This window comes from Artemia sp. Qi Xiang Cuo, chromosome 11, assembly GCF_049724085.1.
Source record: "Artemia sp. Qi Xiang Cuo chromosome 11, ASM4972408v1, whole genome shotgun sequence".
Taxonomy (NCBI): domain Eukaryota; kingdom Metazoa; phylum Arthropoda; class Branchiopoda; order Anostraca; family Artemiidae; genus Artemia; species Artemia sp. Qi Xiang Cuo.
In genome coordinates this window covers 20,134,321-20,162,102 of record NC_142804.1, presented here as the reverse complement: position 1 = coordinate 20,162,102, position 27,782 = coordinate 20,134,321, and the positions used below count along the sequence as shown (strand labels likewise).

The 27,782-nt window shown below is 34.0% G+C and overlaps 1 protein-coding gene across 3 annotated transcripts in view; it reads right to left on the bottom strand.

Annotated features, from left to right (window-relative positions):
- Nucleotides 1-12,823: 12,823 nt before the first annotated feature.
- Nucleotides 12,824-27,782, bottom strand: part of LOC148946744 (uncharacterized) — a 131,964-nt gene continuing 117,005 nt past the window's right edge. For all 3 annotated transcript variants that reach the window (XM_089096358.1, XM_089096359.1, XM_089096360.1), the window contains 4 exons: nt 24,606-24,746; nt 22,582-22,762; nt 19,353-19,451; nt 12,824-16,427 (listed from right to left, as the gene is read on the bottom strand). In XM_089096358.1, the coding sequence (XP_088952484.1) occupies nt 16,271-16,427; nt 19,353-19,451; nt 22,582-22,762; nt 24,606-24,746 (578 nt within the window). In that variant the 3' untranslated portion in view covers nt 12,824-16,270. The remainder of the gene's footprint in view (nt 16,428-19,352; nt 19,452-22,581; nt 22,763-24,605; nt 24,747-27,782) is intronic.

The window sequence follows — 27,782 nt, the reverse complement described above, 5'->3', positions numbered from 1 at the left end:
TTTTATTCAGGAATATAGCTTTAAATCGTGACACTGGTGAATTTGGTTTGAACTGTATCTACGATGGGGTGACCGGTGTCGACGCACAAAAAGCATACAATTCAACATGGATAATAGGTGGCTTCGAAAATTAACGGGTTTTAAAAGTAATGACGTATATTTATTAAAGCAGTGTTTTCATGTCTGTTAAGGGTCGTTACTTCGCTGAATCATTTCCGGGTTACCGATTCTGACTTTTTTTCCAGAAAATTAAAAAGCTAGAGATTACTTAATCTAGTGGCAAGAATCTGTAACATTTTAGCAAGAATCTAACATTTAGAAAACTCTTACAGATGACTAGTTGTCATCAAGAATGTGTGGTTTGACTAGTAAGAAGGGAGTAAGAATTGGTTGAAGTTTTCAAATGAATAGATTGGAGCAAATGTTCCTATGCAAAAGGCCTTGTACCTTGATGGAGGAAAAGTAAAAAGAATTAGTCACAGGTGATTTTAAATAAACTGGTAATTTTAAGAAATGAGGTTCATTTTGATTGAGGAAAATTTTATACGCGGGGAGAATTTTTCTGAGGGGGAACCGTCTGAGGAGGGAATTAGTTGACACAATAAATACTTGAGTAGCTAAAATGAACTTTCGTTAAAAACCTAATTCGAAACTTGATTTTTCATTGGGTTTGCCCAACTCGTAGAAACTCAACCAAAATATATATAAACAAATTTTGATGGTTTCCCCCCCCCCCAAAAAAAAAAGAAAACCAAACAGATACTGTCTTGCTCAGAAGTCATGCAATCAATTTTATTTGCCCCTCGATCAGTGGTGTAATTTTGTCAAAATCATGGGGGGGGGCAAAGTTGGAGCCAATTTTCCTAAATCAAATGAAAAAGACAGTGAAAAATGAGAAATGATCCATATATTACCGTAAAGACAAAAATATACTAAAGAAAACTGCCTGTTTCTCTGGATACTTGTATTTTGCAGGCTTATCTTAGTGACAAGATTTTTTGCAGAAACTAAATTTCAGCTGGGCGGGCAAACTGAAGTCTTGGGGGGGGGGCAAAATTGGTTGTAGAGGGACCAGTTGCTGCTCCTGTCCCATAGCAAATTACGCCCCTGCCTTCAATCAGTTAAGAAATGGCTTGCAGATTATGGTAATTGGTGGTACTTCTAAGCACCATAATTACTTTTTGAGCCTTGACTAAGTCCTAGTCTGTATTTTCTTCTTTTGTGACAGAAGCCATTGTACTCCTTACGAAGTCGTGTTGTTCTATGCATGACATGGTTAAGAAAATTCATAAAGATGGGGCTTTCCTTTTATCTTTTGGCCCAGACTGACCTTCAAAAAAAAAAAGATTTTTTTTTTTTATTTTGAAGAAACTTACCACGGTTTTAGCATTATATAGACAGGATAATTTCAATGACAAGGTCAGCTAAGAAGTATAAATTTATTTCCAGTATCTAGTATTAACATACATATGTATAAATGCATTCGTTTTCAGCATTTGAGACTTTTTTTAGTGTACGCAGTAAATAAACATTAATTCCGAATTACATTATCTTTCAAGCCATGTATGCAGTTTTATTTACCTGTCAACTCGTTTAGAAATGGCTCTCGGATTGCCATATTATGAGATCTTCTTCCGTCCAGAATTTAAGGTAATAAAGCTTCCATATATATAATTTTGATCTAGCCCTATGCTACCATTGCTGAAACATAAAACACAAAACTCGAATACAAGAAGTCCTCAAACAGCAAACAAATACATTTCTTTCATTTGCCTGCCTTTATGGTAGGCCTATCCTATTTCTGTAACTAAATTTGGTACTCGTGGACTGTCTGGTACCCACTGCTATAACTGTATCAAGGAAACCAGACACAAAACCCGACACTCAGGTATTTGGAATAGAGAAATGGAATAAAAAGCGTGATTTCCGTTGCGTTTACAATATTTAAACTGTTGTTTTTTTGGGTTTAGGGGGGGAAGGTACCTTGGTTAGGTTACGTATTTAATATATGATATTTTCTACCACCCACCCACCCCCCAACGTGCAAATATATAGCCCAAATTTGTTTTAAACAACTATATATTCATCCTTTATTTTATTAGCATTAACCAAACTTGACTTCTTTTATGGGTACCATGTGATGCACAAGTACCCTAAATTCTTAGACCTTGTAATAACCAATATTTAGATTTTCCCGATATGACACTAAACAGAATTTTAATCTATGAAAAAGGAGGGTAGGGGGCTTGGTCAAGATACAAAAATCACACTTCTTGTGTGATCGCACACAAGAAGTGTGCCCTTATCATTAATAATTCTGTTTAAACTTGAGAGCAAATGTATTGCAGATTGGGAGTCAGTTAAAGAGAGAATACTTTCAGACTCTAAACAATAATCTATAAAAGATCTAGGGCAAGGTGGATGGTACACAGTTCAGCAGACAAAATAAAGGACCCCAATGGAAGAAGAATATAAAAGTTAAGGTCCAGGGATGGAATGCATGAAGCTGCTTCACCTCTCTTACCATGGGCATATTCATTTGTATAAATTTGTCTCTGATTAGGGTTATTTTTTGAAATTTGTTTTGAAAAAATAGTTTTCACCACACGATGATATGGAATCAGGTTTTTATTTACAGGAATAAGATCATATTGACAGTATGGTCTGCCTATCTCCTCTGGAGGGTGTACCAGCACATAAGGCTGATTAAGAAAAACTTTACTACAGCTTTTTGTGAAGCATCCCATTATGAAGCACAACTCATTTCAAAAACCAGTCTTATAGTTCGACCCCGTGAACTTAAACAAGTCACTTAAAATATAGGGTTTCTAAAAGAATGAAAAAAATCTGATATAAACTAAGAACAAGGGCTTACATTTAGTAAAAATATAGATAATACCTAGAGCAGAATCTTGAAAAATGTATCTGCAACACAAAAAATTGCGCGCGCAAAAAAAAAGAAAAAAAGCACAAGAAAGTTGGATTATCGAAACTGAGAGCACAATTTTGCATTCAACCTACAAAAAATTCAATGTTAATAGATTACATATCCATTAGAAATCTGATGAAAATCTTCTAACACAATTAAAAAAAAGTAGCACTATAAAAAAAAACTGAGAAAACTATAAATTTTTGCCATAAAACGATTTACCTAATTATCAAACTTACCTAATATTTACGATACATTACACATGCACATCAGATTTACTAAAACAAATTACAACAGTTTTTGATGAAGCATACCTTTATTAAGCTTTTATTCAACTAACACAAATGATGAAAATAGGCTAATTGTTCAGCACTCGTAAACCGAAATAAATCATATTAAAATGTTGTTCCATAATATCAAAACTTCTTACGATCGCAAAAAGGTAGCTTGCGCAGGTCGTAAAAGCACAAATAAAAAGAAGTCTACAAACTTGAACAATTTGTCTGTATTACAAAAAAAGACAATGGCCCCAAAAAATAAATGCAGAAGAAAGATGCAACTAAGTTAATACTCAGTCTAGCATCCATCCAACAAAATTTAGTTTTAATAAATCGACGATCAAGTCGGAATCCGAAGAAATATGGAAATTGTCCTTGAAATGTCATGGAATAAAGGTACATCACGAATTCCGTCACAAATTAATTACAGAGACTTATTTTGTAAGCTTCTAATGCTAAGTACAAATTGCAAGGCTTATTCATAGATTTTTGTCTAATTTAAACTTGAATCAAATAGTTTGTGGTAACGAACTGTAAGTAAGGAGCGACGCTGCTTAATTTTTACCAAAACTAAAAAATCAGAATTCTTGTGCCAATAGTTATATTAAAAGAATTGGCTTATTAAATTGATAGTTAGTGTTGTTCACCAAAAGCTACGAGCCTCAGAAAATTTACCCGATATCTAAAAAAGGGGGAGAAACAAACCCGAAAAGTCAAGATATCTTCATGAAAGTCATATTATCACGGTTTGCGTATCCGAGAACCCTGTTGTTGTAGTTCCAAGCTTCCTTCTGCCAAAGTGTGAAATATTATATTTTTTTTTGCAAGAAGAACGAACCCGGATCTGTTTTTATTTGTCGTTATTTTTTGTTTGTTTTCCCAAGGGGTTATTGTATCGAACGAATAGACCTATATTATTGGAAAAGGACTTATTCCGATTGAAATTAAAATTTCCAGTGCCCTTTTAAAGTGACCAAAAAGATTGGAGGGCAATTAGCCCTCCCCCTGAGATTCACCGCCCCTTTTTCCCTAAATCGTTCGATCAAAATTGTGAGATATAATGCCCTAACCATGAAGGGAATATGGCCCCCATAGCCCCTTGGGATGTATCTTTAAGTTATAAAATTTGCCCATTGTTTACGTATAGTATTTTTATTGCGAAGTTGGCATACATTTTTCGGGTGAGGGAGGGGTGGTGAATTTTCTGCTCTGGAGATTTTCCACATGGAAAATTGTACATGAGGAGAGAATTTTCCGAGGGGGAGAGGGGGGTGAAATTTTCTGAGGAAATTTTATACTGGAGAAATTTAACAAAATTCCTATGCGAAATTCTTTTTATTGTCTTACTTTCCCTTTGTCAAGTAAATTTTAAGGATGGAGATGTCAAGGGCAATTGTCTAGGGTAAATTTTTCACCAGGATTGAATTGTCTAGAAGATCTATATGTGGGAGGGGGGAATTTTTCCGTGGAGTTAAGGCCAGATTTCTTGGCACTATTTCAAAAACAACCAGAAATTAAACTATATAAAAATTATTTTTTAACTGAAATCAAGCAGCAACAATAAAGATTAAAAGGAAAATAAATTATTACTTATATTACTAGTGATTTCCCTCTCGTCAACATCTCGCTATTTATGCTAAAATTAATAACGACTCATGAAACACAAGGGTCATTTAATTAGAAATTTTAATTATAAAGTTAATAACCACTCATAAAACAACAAAGGTCATTTAGTTAGAACAATAAAAATATTTTCTTAAAGTGCTAAAAAACGTTAGGATGAAGAACGAGGTGTTAGGGAGGGAGTGACCCCCTTCGTGTACGTTGAACTTCTGTCTGTTGTAAGTTTTAATGTTGCTCCTTAATTTCCCTTGAAAAAAACTTCAGTTAAAAACGATAGATAAATGTTCAAATAGGGATAAATCCTTTTAATAGATATGAGTGTTTCTGCTGGTGACTGTCACTGTAAATGTGACAAAAATATCCAGTATTTTTTGTTAATTATTACTGTCTATTAAAACTATTTATCCCTGTTTGAACTTTTATTTATCGCCAAGGAAAGTCAGTGTGGTATTCGCAATTATCTACTTGTTTTTTTTTTTTTTTTTTTTATTTAATTCGTATAGTAGCAATTATTTTTCTGTCGTGAGTGTTAATACTGTTCAAATTCTTTTTATAAAAACGGCTCTCATATTTTTATATTTCTCGGTAATCTTGCGTCAACTATTTCTGGTAATATCGCTTCAAGATAAAACTTTTCTAATTTTGGTAGCATTTTTTTCTGCCAGAATTCTATGTCACGATTGATGTTCTCAATAAACGGACCGCCTTTGCAGAAAAAAATGACAAAATAGCCAGAATCTATGTTACAACATTCTAAGATTTTGGTTTTCAAGACAAATATTTTTTTGGGATAGCCTCCATTCTTCTATATTTAAATTTTTGGCACTGAAAGAATAATTCACTTCTAAAACCGCCGTGTCACCAGACAATAAAGTGGCCATTTCATCAGATTAGGCTGCAAAATATCTATGTTTAGTATGACCAAAAAGTCCCGAAGGATGAAATCTGCAGTTCATCTTTTTCTCAATAGCCGATATAGCTATTTGTTCGAAAATTTGCCCATGTTTCTATGCTTTAGTCTGGAAGTTTTTGGGATAAAGCACTAACGGTGCAACAGTCTTTGTCCGTCTTTTACAAATTATTCCAGCTACTGACGCAGTTATCCTATTTTTTCTGTATTCTAGCCATCTGTCGTCAATACAATTTATCTTAAGTCGTATTGCTTCTTCTATTTCATGAATTTCTAAGTCAGTACACTGAACACGGTTCAGAAAATCACTTTTTGCATCTTCAAGAGAATAAAGATCTAAATCTGGAACACCTGCATTCCGGCCGTAGTTTTTGTCGGGTCTCGAAAATTTCTTCTTAAATATTTTTCTATACAGACATCTTTTAGCTTTCCATGTCAGCTGTTTTACTGCCCTTCTGGCTCGCTGTTCAGCAAATCGCTTCAACAAACGACTTGGTGTAGATCCTAAACTTCTGCAAAAAATATTCAAACGGGCAGAATGTCCCTTACGGAAATTTCCTTCAACTTATGGTGAACAATGAAAACTTACAGAAATTTACGGAAACGACTAGAAATTTCCTTGAACTCTAAAATGGGGTTCTCTATTTATTTTGTAGTTACGGAGGGAAAGATATTTTCAATGCCAAACATCCAAAGTCTTAATAAACCTTAGCGTAAAGAGCGGTACTTTAAAAGGTAGGTAGTTCCCCACATATTCAGGACAATTTGGTTCCATCTGCGATTAGAAAAAGTTCAGACTTGGATTAAAGGAAGCAGGGAATGATAAAAAAAATAAGCTTCCGGTTATTAGAAAAATAAATGAACAAGAGATAAGACTATGGGTAACGACCAGATCAAGAACCTCTTGGGTAGCAGAAAGTCTTGTTCCTAAATTTTAAGGTCGATAGATTCAGCTTTTGACTTCAAAATTGGCACTTCAATTTTTCATGCGATTTTTGGGTCCTCGCAACCATTCCTGGCTTCAAATGGTAGGAAGTGTGATACAAAGTCAATATTTTATTTCATTTACTGGAACCAAGTAGTATTACATGGATTCTTTGGTTTCGTACGGATAACTATCCCTTTGTCAAGCTGTATCTTGATCACCCTTAGTTGAAGCAGGCGAATATCTCAAATGGTATCCTCAAAAGCATGTCACATATTGGGATTCCACCTAAAAATCAAACAAATTTATTGCAGCAATTCAAGGCATCCCTGAGTCCAAGTCTTTATTTATGCATTTTACTCTGACACACATCAAACTTAAATCCAACAATGAATAAATAAGTAAAAGTAAATTGCACACAAGTGCAGGGGCACCAATTTTCGAAAACATCGGAAAGGGTGAGAACTCCTTGTTTAATAAGAAAATAAGATGCCCGCATACATTTTTTTCAAGATTTAAGAGGATTTTAGGTAGTCTACTTGTATGGTATAGCCGTGACCACATAAGTGGTTCATCCATTGACACATTGTAGAACCGGTTTTTTTTTCGCTCGTTTCGTACAGCTTATCATGAGACAATGTACAGATAAGTGAAAGTATATATTGTTAATATACTATTTGCGCAAAATAATTGCAACAAAGGGGGGAGGGGTGTTTGTAAAGTATTTGGTCAGTGTTAATTTAGAAAAAAATTCTTAATTCATAATATGTAAAATAATTGTACCTAACAAATTATACTTTCCGACCCATTATACATTATCCCCCCCCCTAATAAGCAAATATATAGCTCAAATTTGTTTATAAGGTATTATATTTTTGTCATACTTGGGTATATTTCATTAGGATAGAGGGTCAGAGATACAGGCTCTACTTAGATGTGGACTATTAGGTCAGGGCTCAGGGGCGGATCCAGGATTTTTTTAGGGGGGCGTAAAACAGGTTGATCCGATAAAAAAATTTTAGGGGGGGGGCAAAATAGGTTGATCCGATAAACTTGCGTTATGAGCAAGTTTAATTAACGCAAACCTGAGTTAATTAAGTAAATTACACTACTTTAGACTACGCTAGGGGGGCACACACACCCTCCCCCCTGGATCCGCCACTATCAGGGTGATATCGTACAAGTGCCGAATTTTTTTCTTTTTTTCTCAGTAAAAATACTAAAAATCAGTATTTTCAAATCTAGTACGGAAAATACCCATAAAATGACACTCCAGCACAAGCGTTAAGTTGGTACTTGTTAAGAAAGCGGTATGTACAAGAGAAGTGAAGTTTCGTAACTGTTAATGAAACAAACAAAATAGCATGAAAATATAATAGTTCAGAAACAAATTTGAGCTACATATTTGCACATTAGGGGATAGGGGTGGTAAAGCATAGAATATATTAAATACGTAACCTATGTTTATGCAGCATCCAGGCATTACCCGATAAAATGCCTATCTGTTCTCGCAATACAATTCTCTTGTACTTACCGCTTTCTAAATAAGTACCGTTAAATTATTCTGAGCCTCTAGAGTTCTTTGTTTTTTTGTTTGTTTTTTTTTGGAGGGTGGGGGGTGGTAAAGGGAACCATCTTTGGGGTTAAGGTGAAAAACCATATTATTTTTGTATAAAATTAAAAGTTCGCACTTAAATATGTTTGATTATAAGATCTTCGTAGCTCTTCAGTAAATAAGACACATTGACTATCCAACAAGCAGTCTTCAAGATTTCAGAAGTTAAATTGCGGCCACCTGTTATTGTTTTTAGTCTCGGTGGTACTATAATGGTTTCCTCGTGCAGAGATACTTCCTCTAAGTTAAGCAAATACTTTGGAAGTCTTGGTCTTCCACGTTTCACGTATATTTTTTGAACTTTTCCCTGCCCTTTTGCACGTTAATTAAATTAAGTCCTCTTTTATTGCGCTTTTTTCCAATAACTCAAAAAGTTTTTCAATCTCTTGAATAGAACTTGCTCAATCCTTGATATATTTCGATTGGTTTAGAAAAACGGCATGCAGCGGATACGGCATGTTTATCCAAGTTTAGTGGTATCATGCACAGGACACGGCGTCTGTTAATTGCAACACTGACCCAAAAATGAAACAACCCTTGTTCAACTTAAGGGTTCCGTAACTCAAAATCGATTGCAGCCAAAAAAAAACAAAGGATAAAAAAGCCTTTAATTGAGTAAAATCAACATAAACTGTCTGAACAAATAGTTTGGGTTAAAACTATTTAAAAGCTAGTATGTATATTAAAGTTGTTAATATCGTTTTCTTGAACAAAGCCGAAAGAGTGTCTGTATAAAGATGCATTTAAAAAATAGAGGGAGCATAAGAAAAAAAAGTCATCCTGACCAAATGATAGCCATTAGTCTCCCAAATCAGGTGAACCACAACATAAGTTCTCTAATATATCTGTTTCTTTAAACAAACAAAATTTCTTTAACATTGAAGAGATAGCCAAGCGACTTGGACTGCTTTCGCCCCTTAAACTCTGCTCCAATCTTCAAAACTGATCTGTGCGATAGTCTTGAAGGACTCACCTAAAGATCCAAATGATCCCTTAACTCGAAAAGAGTTTCTTAGTAAAATTTCCGGCAATACTATGATCTTGTTATTGTATCAAAGCCTCGTCAGGATACTTGGCGTCTTACTGCGTCAGATAAAGATACTGCTCAGTCGGTAGTAGAGACTTTCAGCGCTCATTAATCGGTCTTCGGAAGCTAAAGTGAAAAGCCTTTTGTATTTTGGAATTGTTCACCAAATCCCTGGAAACTTCAAAGCTGATGATATTGTTCTGCTAGCAGCAAACTACTCTAAAGCTTAGCAGCTAGGTAGAACGCGCTTATTTTGACTCAGATTTGCTGAAGAGGCACATCTCAAACAAGCCTCCCGTGAAAGCTAAGTGGTTCTTTATGAACGCCTACCTATTAGCAAGCTCAATTTTCTGTCAATGCAATGCTATAATTGCCAGCAATACGTTCATACGCTAATCTATGCAAGAATGCTCGCAAATGCTCAGCGTTTCGACAATCATCCGAAAGTTACTGATACTCCATATAAGAACCATGTGAGATGTAACCGCAAATGCATATCAGAATACTGGTCATTGGCTTAGTGTGGGTAAAATTGAACTGCTCGTGTTTGACCGCCGTTCTAAACCCTCGACCGTTATATGCACTTATTTAAAGTTGTAATTTTTTCAGCCTAATTGACTTAGCTTTGGTTCGTTTTCAACTGCAAAGGAATGAAAAGAGTAATTTACCCACTTACTTATATGCACTCTTTTTTTTGCAGTAGAATGTTGTTTAACGGTTTTTTACTTGCGATTCATTATACTGTTTTACCGCTCATTCTGTGGTGATTTCCCTTTGACCAACCCCGATAGAAAGGGATAATAGAACTCTTCGTTCTTACTATCATAAATATTCTAAGTACCTTCTTAATGTCCCACCTTGGATCAGCAGTCTCAGAAAACAGCAAAGTATGAAGCAATGGATTCTCTTACCACCGTGATTAAAAGACAAGATAAATTTAGAAGTTTGCTTGATCCGAACAGTTAGTTTTCGATGTTAATCTCTTAAAAAGAAAATTTATTTATTGTTTAAAGTACAATTTAAGCGTAATTTATCGGTTGGGTTTTAAATGATTCGATGGAAGATCATACTTCTCGTTTTTGTGTATTTTATGTAGTATTTTTGTATCGTTTATCTTTTCATTTTCCTCTTTTTTCATTTACTATTACTTCGTTTGAAACTCGTAGAAAAACTGGAAATAAATTTGAATCAACAAAATACGATATATATATATATATATATATATATATATATATATATATATATATATATATATATATATATATATATATATATATATATATATATATATTAAAAACATCATGCCAGTTCTTCAGCAAAGTCTTTGCCTCAATTGAATTATCACAACCCCGTGCCTAATCTTAATTAAATAAAAAAAAACAAGTTTTTTAAACTGAAAGTAAGGAGCGACATTAAAACTTAAAACGAACAGAAATTATTCCGTATATGAAAGGAGCTGTCCCCTCCTCAACGCTTCGCTCTTTACGCTAAAGTTTTTTATTGTTTTAAAAAATAAAGTTGTGAGACAGAGTCAAACTTCAGTGTAAAGAGCGAGGCGTTGAGGAGGGGACAGCCCCTTTCATATACGGAATAATTTCTGTTCGTTTTCAGTTTTAATGTCGCTCCTTACTTTCAGTTTAAAAAAACTTGTTTTTTTTTTATTTAATTTCTGATCGTTTTTTAGTTAATACAACTTTTATTTCGGCTCACCGTCATTGAATGAGTAAAAAAAAATTGCATAAAAATTTCTCCTTTATTTTGCTAAATGGATGTCTTTAAATTTGGTGATGACATAATTTACAAATTAACTTAAGTAACTAACTTCTATATTCGTATATTTTTCTTCTGGCAAAAAATACAAAGTTGCAGATTTTTGCAGATATGAGCTTGAAACCTATGTAATACGGTTTTCTGATACGCTGAATCTGACGGTGTGATTTTCATTAAAATTCTTTCACTTGTAGGGGATGTTTCCCCCCTCTTTAAAAAATCGGGTAAATTTTCTCAGGCTCGTAGCCTTTGATGAGTAATACTAAACTTAATAAAATTTATATATTTGGAATAAGCATTATAAGCCCATTCTTTTGATACATTTATTGACATAAAAATTCCGTTTTTAAAAGTTTCGATTACTATTGAGCCGTATCGCTTGTTTTTTTTATTGTTTTTTTTTATTGCGTATATGTTATTACGTATATAAGGGGGTTCTCCCCTTAGTCAATACCACGCTCTTTACGTTAAAAGTTAAAAAAAAATTTGATTAACAAACCCCTGAATCACAAAGGCCGTTTAATTAGAATAGATAGCTCTTTTGAAAGCACTAAAAAAAAACTGTATCGTAAAGAGCGAGGTATTGACTTGGGGGACAACCCCCTCATATACGTAATAATTTCTGTTCATTTTAAGTTCTAATGGTGCGTATTACTTTAATTTTAAAAAACTTGTTTTTTTTTTTTATTTAATTTCTGATCATTTTTTAAATAATGCTTGGAAATCCGGCGCCCCCTTCATCTAAATTTCCCTTACCCCAAAGAAACATCCTTCACGGACAGATTCTCCAGAGTAACCCCCTCCTCTAGCCCCCCTCCCTCCAGAAAAAAATCCTTCCTCAAAATGTCTGTATACTTCCCAATAACCAATAAATAATGCTGGCAAGTCCGGCGCCCTCTTCATGGAAATTTCCCTTCCCCCATGAAAACTTCCTTCATAGATAGATCCTCCAACATAACCCCAGACCTACCCCCCCCCCCACTACCAGAAAAAAACCCTCCTGAAAACTTTTGTATACTTCCCAATAACCAATACTATATGTTAACAGTTTGTAAAGTTAATAAATTTTAGACCTCCCCCAGGGGACTTCGGGGGATTAAGTCAACCCAAAAGACATATTTATAATATTTTCGACCATGTTGAAAAAAATGGCTATCTCAAAATTTTGATCGGGTTTCTTTGGAAAAAAAAAGCGTGGGAGGGGGCCTAGTTGCCCTCCATTTTTTTTTTGGTAACTTAAAAAGGGCACTAGAACTTTTAATTTTCTTTCCATTGATCCCTCCCACGATATTCTAGGACCACTGGGTCAATACGATCACCCCTGGAGAAAAAAAAAAAAAAAATAAAAAAACAAATAAACAAGCATGATCTTTCTTCTGGCAAAAAATGCAAAATTCTACATTTTTATAGATAGGAGCTTGAAACCTCTACAGTAGGGTTCTCTGATACGCTGAATATGATGGTGTGATTTTCATTAAGGTTCTATAACTTTTAGAGGGTCTTTTCCCCTTTTTTTGAAAATCAGCCAAATTTTCTCAGGCGCGTAACTTTTGATGGGTAGCACTAAACTTGATCAAAGTTATATATTTGAAATCAGCATTGAAATCTGATTCTTTTGATGTATCTATTGGTATCAAAAACCCGTTTTCTAGAGTTTCGGTTACCATTGAGCCGGGTCGCTCCTTACTTACAGTTCGTTGCCACGAACTGTTTGATTCATAATCTTCTTCGTATTACTCAGCAGTATTAACATTAGATAATTTATTTTCAACAAATTCACGAGCAAAGCAAATATACACTATATAACAAAATTTAAACAAAAAATTCAAATCCAACAAAATACTTGGCACAATAAAGTTCAAACAAATTCATTGACCATTTGACTTTGTATTAATGAGAATAGGCGCTTCGAAAAATAAAGCAGTTGATTACTCGTCACACACGACCATAATAATTTAATCTATAGAGTTATGATAATTTTTTTTATAATTACATCATAATTCCACAAAACATTTAGTTATAAACATGACGATCTTGTTCTATCTAAATGATTAAATGTTAAAAATATAGGCTTTTGTATAATGTTAAAATTCATGGACGAAAAATCATTAATAAAAGAGCACTCACTGGGCCATCGAAACAATTAAATATATACACAACCATAGCAAGAAATGCATCAGATAATTGTGTTAAGGTACTATTCATAAGGGATATAGCTCACTTGTAAACATATATTTATAAAGACAAAACTATACTTTATGAAACCCATCAATCTCAAAGAAATACATATTCTTTCTAAATACATGCCGAATAACCATTATTAAAGAAATTTTTTGTTTTTACTACGTATGAGGGCAGGGGTGTCAATATTTACATGGGCGTAGGCAGCATATTGTCTAGGGGGGGGGGGGCAGTCGAGAGTGTAATGGAGGGCCTTTTATCAACTGCTTTTCTAACCATCTGCTTTTTCAGCCATATCTAATGTAAATTTGAAGGTCTAGGGGGGAGGGGGCAGCTGCCCCCCACCCAACGCCCATGAATATCTATACTTATTAATCGCGCATTGATGTAGCCTCGGCTATTATATGGGTATTCCAGGGGCTGTTTCATCCGATTCTGGGTAATTAAATACGGTTATGACCTCGTTTAGCTAAATATTTGTTGTGGCACTAATAGAGGCAAAGAGGCATTCTATTTCCGACTTCCATATAGCATAAGAATTGCCCAAATCTTTTTATGCCCATTCTTACTTTGGTTTTCTACTTTTCTTCAGACAACCACCTTCTAATATAGCATTAAGAGGATGTGATGTCTTGTCTCTTGTCTTGGATGAGGATGTGGACTAGAAAAAGCTATCATGAATTTGGGGTTTGAATTTGAAATTTGACTGAAAAGATAGTAAATCTTTCTTACGTTTTGTCGATAGATTTGTCAATCAAAGCGGATAGTACCATAAGGAACTCTAAAAGCGGCCAAATTGATCAAATAATAAAGCCTTTCAACTACTCTATAGCATTTTTCGATTAGGTATACAAAAACAAATCTTTGCTCTTTCCTGAACTTTAAAAAAAATTCTACTTCGCTTAACCGAAAAAGACAATTTCGAATTTTCCAATTATTTAAGTTGAAGTAAAACTGAATATCTCTATCTTCGGCACAAAATGGGAGAAGTTAAGTAGCTTTTCTAAGAATTTTGAGAAAGCAGGTGTTGATTTTCAGTTTTCTATCGTTTATTCGGATCTATTAATCCAGGCTCTCAAGTTATGGGAAGACCACCAAATCAATTCTAAATAGTTGCGTCACAAAAACTAAAAAGGTCTAAAACGTCATGTTTTTTTTGTACTGTAAGTATGACTGCACAAGACCCTCAAGGTCCGAACCGGCGGGGCTGCTCTCAGTTTCGTGGCCCTTCAGCCAGGAAGTGCAATAGGCAAGGGCCATCCATCCTGTACTTTCGCACACCCTTTCTGCTTACCTTCTCAAGATTTCTCCAGGTGCCCATTTAGAGCTGGGTCGACTCTGGCTGAGCTGACTGAATGACGCCACAGACCCCCGTCCCAAACCAAATAACCGGCCTCGCCAGGAATCAAACCCAGGCCCCTCGGACAAAGAATTCCCACCCATCATACCAACCACTTGGCCAAAATGGCTCTCTTTTAGGACTGTACCTAAAAATAAAAATAAAAATGTGTTATGAAATAACAGAACAAATTTTCAGTTATTTTTTCAGCCCAGTGAATGTCCAGTAGCCGGTTTTAAACTATATTTAAATAAAAAGTAATTTTAATAATCAAAACCATAAAACTTTTGGAACGATGCCTCTCTAGTAGTTATTTATCAAAACTCAAAAAATTTTTAGTGGGACAAAGAAAAGATCTAGTCCTAAGTGGTAAAAATCTTGGCGATTTTTCTGGTCAATTCTAGAGAGTTGTGCCCAATATGTATAGAGTATCAGTTTTCTTCTGTGGACATTTTTCTGCTAAAAATTCTTGCAAATTTCAATAGGGCAAATTTTGTATTTCTTTTTTTGAAGTTTATTTGAAGTGCTAATTTCTTCAGGTGAAACAATTAGTATTGATGTAAGTTCAAATTTAATGAAAATATTCCATTTTTGTGAAAAAGTTTGCTCATTTAATGCTCCAATTCAGTTCTCCGAAGTCCCCACATTTTGGCAGTTTCATATAGAAACCAAATACCAAAATATGTTCATAAATAAATAAAAATGAACTTAATTATACTTTGCCAAAATTTGAAGCTGCAGTCATTCCTTAGGTTTAACAGCATACAAACAGTGTCGAAAAGTCATAGTGCATTTTTAAAATAGTTTAAATACATTAAAATAGTTTCAGTAAAATAGTTTCAAGGAATAACCAGATAGGTGAAGGTATTCGTTAATCTTTGGCATCTCAAGGACATATTTGGTAAAACCATGTTTTAACTCATTCTACAAATACTAATCAATGACATAGCATATCACTAGGAATTTGGCCTGAGATTTGGAGTCGCCATCACCCAAAATCTAGGATGATGTGTAAACTTGGATTTTGTATGCATAACCCCAACACCTCCTATAATTGTGGTCAAAGCCATATCCAGGGGGGGCTAGGGAGTTTTACCCTCCCCCGAAAAGTTTGTCTGACTCGTAAAAACGTAACAAAATGGATATAAACCAATTAGTTATGCGTTTTTTGAGGGTTTTTGCGCAACCCCCGCCCCATCCGAAAAAAATCCTTTGTAAAACACCCCCTACCCCCCCCCCCCCAAAAAAAAAATATTGGATACGGCCCTGACTGTGAACTAACTTTTTCCAAATAGAAGTTTTGGGTACACGCCTAACGTGAATTGCTTCCTTTTGGACCTTGTACTGATACGTAATCATATATATTGAACATACAATAGCTACAATTTTGCCATTCACAATGAGATTTGTCCCTTCACCCTCTGAATGACGCGTAACCCATTCGATGTAGAAGATCTGCCTATATTCCTGATGCGAATCGTTTTTATTTTTGGATTTTGCTGACCTCTGATGGGTAGAAGAACGCCCCATTCAAACGTCTGTACATTGGTCTTTTAATGGCACATAAATTGAGGTTGCTAGATTTGCATCCCGTAAATGCAAAGTTTTCGGTTCCTGATAATTCAGGAAGATAATCACAGCTTTATAGAAGCGAGAAACGGGCGGTTGACATTTCAGATGATTGACTGACTTCGATTTGTTGAAGTGAGAATTCTGTTGACAAAACTGACAATTGCACTTGCTGGTTGTTCTGACTCATATTCGGCGAAAATATGAACTTGATTGTCCACGGAGCTGCCAGGTTTACGAGCCACAAAACCAAAGTAACGACTGAAAAAAGTAAATAAAAGATAATAAAAAACAAGAATTTCATCTAATTGACTAAGTCTTGATTGATTAGATATTTAACGGAATGACTAAAGGTCTGATTAATGGAAGATGCATTCATTCAAAAGATTTATTAGAGGCAAAGCTATAGCGTTGCCTATAGTAAAGGCCATGAAGCTCCAATTTTTTGCCATTCACAGTGCCATTCAAAGCTGTCAATGTTTTGGTAAGAAGAAGTTAAAAAATTGTCTTCTACCGCACTCCATGAAGTACAAAAAGTCTCTTAGCTTTTAAAAGGCATTGTGATTCTTTCATTTTCACTTTATTCTTCATAAAATCTATTTTTATTTACACATATAGTGTAAAGCAAACTGCTTGACAGTACCATAAATTTTCATGTAATTACACTATATATTCGCAGTAAAAATTTAAATATATGAACTATATCAGTTTTGCATATATTTATTCTCTGGGGTGTAAAAAGGGATGCTTTGAATAGATTGGGATGGAGGAGGAGCGTGCGTAGCTGTATTGGCCTCAGGCGACTTGGTGCTGCGGTGAGTTGTTGGTGCTAGTAGTAGTATAAGATAATACAGAAACACATTGCTATAACCAAGCAGCTAACAGAGACAGTAACCCGTTGAATTAAAATAACAAATGTCTATAACACTAGCGCCACAAGCAGCAAGGCCCAAGAGAAAAGTATCAAGGCTTTACAAGAAAACTATGAGAAAGAAAGCTTAGGAAACCTTTGCTGGTGGCACGGAAGAAAAGCGGCATGAAGCTCACAAAAACCCATGCTGTCTGCAGTATACTATAGATGAAAACATATATGGTGTTTTGGCAAGCAAAATCTGTTTAGAATTATTGACATTATATAAACACAGCCTAGAAGTTTTAAATCTTCTAGTTTTAATCTGCATTTTCCACAGGAAAATTTAAATTTCTGCCATTTTGTACGCAAGACGGAATTTTGGCCTGATGTCGGTCAAAATGCTATCGACTGATCTGAGAACAGCTTAGAATTATTGAAAAGTTATACGCTCATCTTCTGGGTTGTAGAAGTCATACTACCTACCGGTATAGCAATTTTCCCTAAACATGTCTACACAATCCACAAAAACGAAGGGGGTGGGGAGAAGAATACGCAAAACGTATACGCATGATCATATAGTAGTACATTATTGTACGTCAGCCATTGGGAGACAAGGGAGGTAGTAAAGGCCAGGGGTGGCTGGGGCAGGAATAACAATAAGTTTCAAATGAAAGTAAATGGCAAAAGTTGTTCATGATAAAAGAAGCGCTGTTGCCCCCTTTATGACTCACTCTTTACACTAAAGTGGCTCTTTTCTATCTGTACTTCAAGAACGAATGCTCTTACGCAGCAGTCATGGGATGAAAAGCTTAAGAAGTTCATGACAATCTTTCGGAAATAAACTACCTTGATTTTCATTTGTGTTAGTTAACAAAATTTTCAGTTCAAACCATTGAAAGACAATAAGTAAATAAAAAACATGCAATTATCTGCTTCAATGCTAGCATAAGAAAAATAAAAATGTGATCTTTTGTTCCACAATTCTCATTTTTACCAAAATGTTGAGTAGCTTTGTTACCACTGTCGGAAAATGGAGACAAGCCACTACACCATATAAGACAGGGCTTAAACACAAGCAGTTGGGTGAAATCAAGCTAAATTCAGCCCTGACACGACTAGGGACATTTGCGAGGTCTCCGAAATAGCTTTTCACCTGATGTTAAACACCATTTAAAAAAAAAAAATGTAGATTCATACTGAATTCAGAGAGAAAAAAAAAGAAAATAAAGGTTTAAGTCAATCCTGGTCAAGACTATAGACACTAAAGTGATCTCCAAACTAACGTTCCGCATTATTTCTCTGACGTTATTTATTGCAAATAAACTTTAGAGAGGATAATAATAAAGATATATATTTTGGTTGAGTTGTTTGTTTAAACGCTGCTACCACCTCAATTTCACATTCTTTACATTAAAGTGACTTCTTTTTTGAGGTTCTGCTACCACCTCAATTTCTCAATCTTTACATTAAAGTGACTTCTTTTTTGAGGTGCTGCTACCACCTCAATTTCACATTATTTACATTAAAGTGACTTCTATTTTGAGGTACTGCTACCACCTCAATTTCACATTCTTTACATTAAAGTGACTTCTTTTTTCCTTGGTTCTTCACGACTGAAAGTTCTTCCACAAGAGGGATGTCTGTATATGTTTAAAAAATCAAATCTTAGCATACCACTTCGAGATGAAAGACCTTATTTATTCTCATTTACTTTAAATAATATCATCTTTACTTCAAAGTTTTAAAATGCAATCAGTAAATAAAACACTGATAATCACAAGTTGGCTACGTATATTGGGACTATATAAAATGTTTTCAGTAAAGTGTATTAAAATAAATTCAAGAAAACTACTAAACTTATGCAGATCAAGTGGGAGGACTGATGCAGTAATAGCCACCCTAATATATAGGATGATTTAAGTTTGTTTTAAGTTTTTTTTTTTTTTGCCACTCATTTCTTTCATTAAAAAGGAAAATTATTATGTTTATACTTGAAATGGCAAGATTCAGTTTTCACTCGAAAATACGCATCTACATATATTACTGAAGTGAAAACAGGAATTAATTACTTTTGCTATTTTTCTTAATTTCGGCTCATCGAAATGGCTAAGAAGTATCTTTACAGTTGCCCATATTTTTTTTTTTTTTTTTTTTTTTCATACGAAGACGGGACGATGACTAATGGACGATGATACGGGACGGGACGATGACTAATGGCAGGGTAATTTATTTCCTAAAACAAAGTTCTCATTGCTCCTTTTGGAAGGGTGTCGATAGGGTGGAAGGGTGGAAGGATTTCAAGTAGTAATAGAAAAGGGCAAAAAAAAACTCACTTGTTGCTCAAAACATTGCCCTTTTCTTGTTTGTTGGTCCACTTTCTGTCTTCGGTATCCAAACCACAGTGTGTGATTCCACTTAAAGGATAATGGCGCCTGCAATGTAATTTACCGCATAATTAATATTATCGTTCCCATGCAAACCTTACACTGTACATGGTACTAAAGAGCAGTAAGCACTAAAGAACTAGAGTAAGTAAAGAGCAGACAGTATTTTTGTCTTTGAAGAAAGGCAATCCCCGAAAAATTGGTATTTCCTAGAGTATTTTTTGGAATTGGTAACGTCAAACTTCAGATATTGTCCAAATAAGAAATATTTTTCATAATTTAAAACTGATTGAAAGATTTTCTTGGACTGAATTTGAAATTGCGGATTATGATCAGCATCATTTTTTCTGACCTTTGTTCTTCATTGATGGAAATATTAATATTAAAGCATATATTTTTTTCGGAAAACATTTTAAGGAACAACTATCACACCCGTCAATTTGGAAGGGGCAGGTTGAGGCTATGCTCCCACCCCTTCATTACATTGTAAAAAAATCGCTTTTTTCGTACTTTCAATGAAAAAATGCCCCCCTCCCCATTTATATTTATAAATTCTTCATAAAAATGGGCAAAACAATAAACAATGTACTCTCAATATATGAATTCCCGCGATGAAATCGGAGCTCTAATCCTAACCTCAATTTTACAGATCAGTTCTTCATCATTTAGACATTTTTATTAAAACGTTAATAGCTTTTTCCAGCCTTGATGACTCTTTTGTTTTTATCTAGTTCCATTTACCTTGGGTACAAGGATACTGGGTACTAGATACTAGGATACTTGGATGATAGGCGAATATTTTACCTCATTGATCGTTGGCAAATATGAAATTAGAGCTGATAAGGAAGGGCAACTATCTTCCAAGTAGTTACGGCGTTGGTATACTCCAGGATGAGAATTCGGGAGGAACCATTCACGAACAGTTGGATGCGGAGCCAGAGAGTTTACAAATTTATAACGTACAAGACGGGTAAATAAAACTTTTCTGAGAAGTATATCGATTGAGAATTATAGCAGCCATATTTACATATGAATATATCAAACACGAAAAGAAAACTAGGTTTCAGTTTTTTTTGAGCTAGAGTCTAGTTAAAAGTGAGCCTCTTTTCTGAAGCTATAGCTCTTTCTTAGGACTAGGATCAAATATACAGTAAACAAATCAGCGAAATACAACCTAAAATATGATTTTTTTGCCTTTTCAAAAATGAGAAGTTTATAAAAGTTTTGTCCGTGAAAGTTATTACCGTAGGATTTCAAAGCTTACGAAATTTTGGAAACAGGGGAGAAAAGACTCTTCAAAAAGGAGGGAATCTTGATTGAAATTTATTTATGAAATTGAAAATTCTAAAAACCTACATCAGAGGTTTCGATTCGCTTTTTGGAAAAACACAAAGCTTTACAGATATATCAATATTTGCAAATTAAAGTCTCCGTTTATTTATCCTTCCAGTGAATAGCAGCTAGACTGTTCAAGCTAGAAATTGAAATTCTTCCAGAATAGATTTGGAACCATGAGAATACAAATTGGACAAAAAATTAGAAAATAACTAGAAATATAAAATCTTGATAAAAAAAATACTTTTGAATGAACGGCATTGCATACATATTTTCATGTATTTGAACTATTCCCGAAAAATGGCAAACGCATGAATTTTTGTGATCATTTTACAAAAATTTGCATGTATTTTAATATTGAAACATGGTACAATAGTGAAGTTTTGTTTCAAGAAAAAAAAGTAATGCATATATATTTGCAATAAATATATTTCCAAGAGATCTAGCACTAAACAGAATTCTAAACATAAAATGCTCAAAAGAAGATTATATTGCAATACTGCCAAAAACACTAATAAAGGAAGAAAAGCCCAGAGAAAAGCAATAGATGAGCCGAAAAATAATAAAAAGAAAAGAAACTGAGGAGAAAAGGAAAACTGAGGACACGGAGGTAGTAGAAGGTAAACAGAGGTAAGCTTATCTAGCTTTGAAGTTAACATAGCCTCACATTTGTAATCATTATGAAAATTAAATATAATATAATTATAACATAAATATAATATAAATATTTATAAATATTATAATATAATATAATATAAATATTATATAAATATTTAAATATAATTTTTGTCTTTTGTAACATAACAGTGTTTCTGCTTCATCCTGAAATTTATTACCGAGACTGCAACTTCCAGTAAAAGTTACTTTTGTACAGAAAGCATCCTGAGACAAAAAAGAGACATATTACCAAATAAATATGCTTAAAATTAGCTAAAACCTTCTCCAGAAGTTTATTATACAACAATGGTATAAAATCCAAAAAAGGGTATGAGTAATTCTATACAAGGCAAGACAGTACTTAGGGTTACTATTTATAGGAAGGAAGAATACAAATTCTTTCTTTTGTAAGAACATAAATAAAAGAATATAAATATTTAAAATAAGTAATAGAATTTATCCAAAGTAAACATACTATTTTATAGGAATAAAAGAGGAATATAAAGTAAAAATACTTAGCTAATGTTATTAAATCAGTAGGGCCTAAGTATGTACATTACATGCTGCCACCTATATACAATTGAAACGAAAATCTATTAAAAACGGGTAATATTTTATAATAAATGAACAAAAGTGAAAAGAAAATTCAAAAAAAAAACTTTAGAAACAAAGTGAGAAAAAAACAATAAGTGAAAACAAAGAGAAAAAAAAACAATAAGTGAAAACAAATTGAAATAAAAATAAGTGAAAAAAAAACTTTTTAATACAGACAAGAGAAAATCTAAATTATTTTTTTTACTACTGACAATGATAAAAGTCTGAATATTCTGGCTTCACATCCATAATCTTTTATCAACGAAAAAACAAAAAACAAGCCTAAATATTAAATATAAAGAAAAACACAAAAGACGCTAAACAGAAAAAAAATCCAATTTTTGGTAAAGCACATATACAATAGCTAGAAAACATCTTTCTAGCCAAGAAACAACTTGCCCCTTATGCTCTATAAGTGTAGCCTTCCTTAATAGGAAGTTTTCCTTAATTTTCCTTAATAGGAAAAAAAAAAAAAGTTTTCCTTAAAGTTTTCCTTAATAGGAAGTTTTCCTTAATTAGTTTTCCTTAATAGGAAACACGTGAAAAAGAAAAGAATATAGTTGCTAATATTGAAAGATTCTGCATATCATACCTGAAAAAAAGTTTTCTTTGGTGATCAGTTAATGTGATTCCCTGCAATGAGACTTTAAAATTTACGGTTGCAGCGGCTGGTTGTTGTGATTGGGTTACGAACCGTTGAATACAGCGAGCAATAGCTTGAGGTCCTGTTAGGGACTCGCAATCCATTGTGAATAGGTAAAAGACGTTGCAAGCTAAAAAATAAGTTGAAACAATTATTAGTGAGGCGCAGGGAAGTCTTTATATTGGTAGTAAAAGACTCACGTTCTCTCTTTCTTTCAGTATCTGCCCCCTCCCCACCCTCTAAGTAAAATAATAAACGTTCTTAGAATGTCGGTAAATATACATCTTAAACAGAAAACAATAACCCAAAGACTCAAGGTTCGAATGGCCTTTGGTTATCTCTATGAAAGTATCTTCGTTTTTTCAGGCATTTGTTTAATGGACCTTATTTGGCAATTGATCGGCTCAGTTGTAGATTATAGGCTTTTAAAAACTTTGGTAAAGCTTTGGTTTTAACTTGAATTTTATTTAATATTATTCAAACTAGTTGATCGGTCTGTGTTAAAGAGGGTGGTCTTTCAATGTGAACGCATTTTTGAAAGCTAAGTTCATACACATATAGAAATAAATAAATCATGTTTGATGTTTATGTTTGTTTGGCATTTTAAGCATCATGAATAAATATGATAGCTTTTATACATCCCAATGGCTTGCTATCACTGGACAACATTGACAAGAGTCCTAATTTTGCTCCGAATACTCATCATATATCTGTATTAAAATAAAAAAAAAGTATATTTCAAATGAAAGTGGGAGAGAGTCTTCTTGTTCTTAATAGATGCACTACCCCCTACCCGTCCTAACTCTACAGGCAACCATATGAATATGAAGGGTTATTTTGCAATCAAAATATTTCCATAATAAAAGGGGAAACAGTCACGCTCTTGGGAGCCATATTGCAAGTTTATTCCAAATATATCCTCCAAATAGAAAGTGGTTAGGTAGTGAATCTAATTCACAGTATTTATGCAATGAGCCTCCCTTTAAAAGTTTTTGAATTTGCACTAAAAAGTAAGCTTTGGAGGCTATGGACTCTATTTTCCACGTTCATTTGAAACATATTTTTCTTTTTACTTCAATACAACAGTACACTACCCAGTAAGTACTTTTCATTCCAGAAATTTTATTTTTTTCTAATAAAATTTCTTGTATCAGGGTGTCCATTCTTGAAGCACTGAAAAAAAAAATTAAGCGTGAATGGGGAAGATTGGGGGAGGTGGCTGACCCTCTCATACATAGTATACTTCCCCTTCATTTTAAGTTTTAATATTGGTTTTAAATTTCATATAGAAGTAAATTTAATTTAATTTCACTTCGTTTTTAGTATTACACTCAGATTTATGGTAAAGAGGAGGGGGTCTGCCTTCCACCTTCAACACCTAATTTTTACGTTTTAACTGTTATATAGCAATGAATGAAGATTACCCCTAAAGAAGTATAACATTTAAAAAACTTCGGGTAGGGGGTGGGGGGTTGGGGGGTTGGGTTAACATCATATTTGGGTTTATTCTACAAATAAGAAAAGCAGCATGGCCTCTGAAATATTTTTTTGAAGTCTGCCCTTTACATAGCTTTTTTTTTAGCTCTTAAGTGAATTGACTATGTCATTACATTGGTCGATAGCGTTTTGGTCCTATTTAGGCAAAAATTGTTATTTTGCAAAAACAAAACGGCGAAAATTGACACTTTATTATGGCGTAATCCCTCTTATTACTTAAATAAGACGAGCAATTGAAAAATTCAAGGCTTCATAAATTAGTTAAATTAGACACAAAACTTTCAATCAGCTTATCAATGAGCCCTCTTTCCATATACGATAACAATTATTTATCAAACACTGACCATAAAAAGCGAACAAGACAGTACTGGTAAAATGGTAGCCTGTCATTAGCAGGTACATTATCTTAAGCAAATTCTTCATATCAAAATTTAGCCAATAGATAGGCAGCTGTGCTTAGGCAAAAATAAACCTACCAGCCCCCTGCTGATGATATTGTGGTGTGCTGGAGGAGTCTGTAACATCACTTCCTGTGACATCACAGTCAGGGAGAAGCAGTCTACAGGGTAAGGCCATTGCTTTGACTGAATGCTGATAGACTAAGGCAGAAAGCGACCCTGAAAATAAATGTTACCAATTAGAATGAAAATGATGGCTTGCAAGGATGCCAAAATACAAAAACTTTAAAAGAGAATTAAAAAAATACTTAATGTTGGAATAAAATAATTAAAAGCTGGGCAAAAGAAGGAAGAACAAAAGTGGCAAGGTTCCGTCACTTCCTCTAACGTCATATTTGGGAAGAAAAAGTCTACAGGATAAGGCAATCTTGGTCACTTGGTCACAGGTTACAAGATCAGGCACTTGGTCACAAAATATGACCAAGTGCTGCAGAAAGCAGTCTTGAACGTAAAGGTGTTCTATTAGATGAACAATGATCACGAACTGCAGCCAAAATCAGAATTAGATGTTTAAGAGACAGTACCTAAACAAAAGTTGAAGAAAATAAGCAAAAGATAGAATATATAGATTATTATTTTAGTTCTTGAGCCTAAGAAATTCATTTTTTATTCCTTAGAGCTTTTAACTTTTATGCGAATGTCAAACACGTCGTGTTTAGTAAATTCAGAAAAAAAAGAAAAATTATCCGAAAATTCAGTATGATGTGAAGTCCACTTTTTTTCCTTAGAGCTTATAACTTTCATGCGAATGTCAAACACGTCGTTTTTAGTAAATTCAGAAAAAATGGAAAAATTATCCAAAAATTCACTATAATGTTTGAGTGAAAAAGAAAATGCCTAGCTTCTATCGCTTAATAAAAGTTTCTATCGCAGGTTTACAGTTTGCATACTTATTTCAGAAATATGACTATACTTTTACTACAATTCATACTTTTTGTGTAGTTTTTTCGGCAGTCATTTTTAGAAAATATTTGTATTGCACGGTTGCTCTCCCATTCCTGTTGCACTTCTGCATTGTTTTAATAGGTTCTGCATAGATTTATTTCTCTCCTTTTGTCAACTTTTATTTTATGCATTTCAGAAACTGCTATGATACCCAAGCAATGTTTATTTGTATTTATTTTTCATTATTAGTTTTGTTTTTGCAAGATCTTGATGAGCCTATTATATATAAAGATTTTGTTTTAAATTCATGCTTTAAGGGACGTAAGCAGAATGGATGCTGTGATAGATTTATGGTTATTAAATGTGTGTTCGAAGTGGAGGCTAGAAAAGACAGGAAACTGTGATGCATTTAGAGCATGTTAATATTATGGGCCCAAACGTGGGCCGATGCGCATGCCGATCCTTTTGCCAACTCTGTTTTATTCGTTATCATGATCGCAAGGAAAACTGATGTAGTTTTTATGTTGGTGCTCTAATCTATTAAAATTATCTTTATAATACAATTCATGGAGTACACGTCGATAACTATTTATGTCGTCTAGTCCACTTGGTGCAATCCACAATCTTAACTAGACTTGGTGTTTAGGAGTGTAGTGGTGGATCCAAGTCTCACCCATAGTTATGAAACGCCTCAAAACTGCATGGGGCGTTTACGATAGAGCGTTTGATTTTCAACTGAAACAAATTTTCATTTCAATATCTCGTTGTTTAGGTATCAGAAAACGTGAAATCCATATCACACAAGACCTTTCTAAAGCCAAAAACTTAATTCAATATAAAAATAATAATCTGTATTTAAAAGCCTTTTAAAGCCATATACAAAAAAGACAAATACTAAAGAAAAATTACACCCCATTTGACATCCTTTCCATCAATACGAAATTTCCTACTGCCACAATATAACGGGGAGTCCTAGACCTCATTAACTCACGAAGCAGCCTATCTTCCCCATCCTGGATAATTGATCCCCTTAAATGAGAAAGCTGCTTACATCGGAGGAGGAAATGGCCCAACCCATAATAATTCTTCCCATATCTCAAGCAACTACATCTGGCCTCCAGACCTTCCCTCATTCTCCTTACAACCTTACCATAAATTGGAAGACAATTAGTTTGAATCTGAATCCAAATCCTCATATATTTAATGGGCAATCCCAGCTTAAAACAAAACTCCTGTCCAAGATTCTATTTCGCTTCTCTATACAAAGTAAGACTCGGAGATTTATCCACAGCTGATATATTGTCCATGGATTCCATTTTTGATTTTAACAGCTATTTAAAACAACTTTAAATAGCAACTTTTGATTTTAACAGCTTCTATACTTTAAAACAACTTCAATTCATCGCCTTTCACCATGAGTCAATAGATTTGTATTAAATTTAAAAAGGTGTCACTGCCAATCGCGTCTAAAGAGGGAGACACATCTCTTGTGCTCGTATTGCCAATTTTAAACTCTGTCCCAAACTGTCTTCCATTTCCTTTTTAATTCAGACTGCCATTAAACCATTTATAAAACTAACCTTCCCTGTGAAATAAACAGGTAGTTTATATAATAGTCGAAAAAGCGAAAGAAATTTTTTCAATTTTTTAACTCTTCAATAAAATTTACTTCATGAAACATAGCACCTGTTCAGTCACCATGGCAAACGCCATCTATTAAAGTTAGCCCTGATTCAGTAGAGGAATTATTTTTCCAATTAAGACAAAAGACAACTCCAACATACTCCAATGCAATCATGTTCTTTTAATTTTTTTTTCTTAAATGGGAAGTGATCATTTTTATCGGACAGGAGAGGGATGAATAAAAGATATAAAGACGAACTGGCCTACCATGACAAAGCAAAGAAATAAATCTAGAGAAGACAAACAGATCTGTGGCGTAAAATTCAATCTAATAGGTTATTTTAAAAGATTAATCCACAATCAAACCTGTTGCAATGTCTTGCAAAACCTCCAAAGGAATAAATTAAATAAAAAACCACAAAGATTGACAGCATTGGATGCTAACATAGGGATTACTTATGTACATAACCAAAATCAAAACCTGCATTAATTAAAAAACGTTCAAAAAAAAAAAAAAAAAAAAAAAAACAGGTTTTCTAAACTAAAAGCAAGGAGCAGCATTAAAACTTAAAACGAACAGAAATTATTCCATATACGAAAGGGGCTGTCCCCTTCTCAACACCTCACTCTTTACGCTAAAGAGTGATTTTATTGTTTTAAAAAATACAGTTGTGAGGAAGAGTCTAA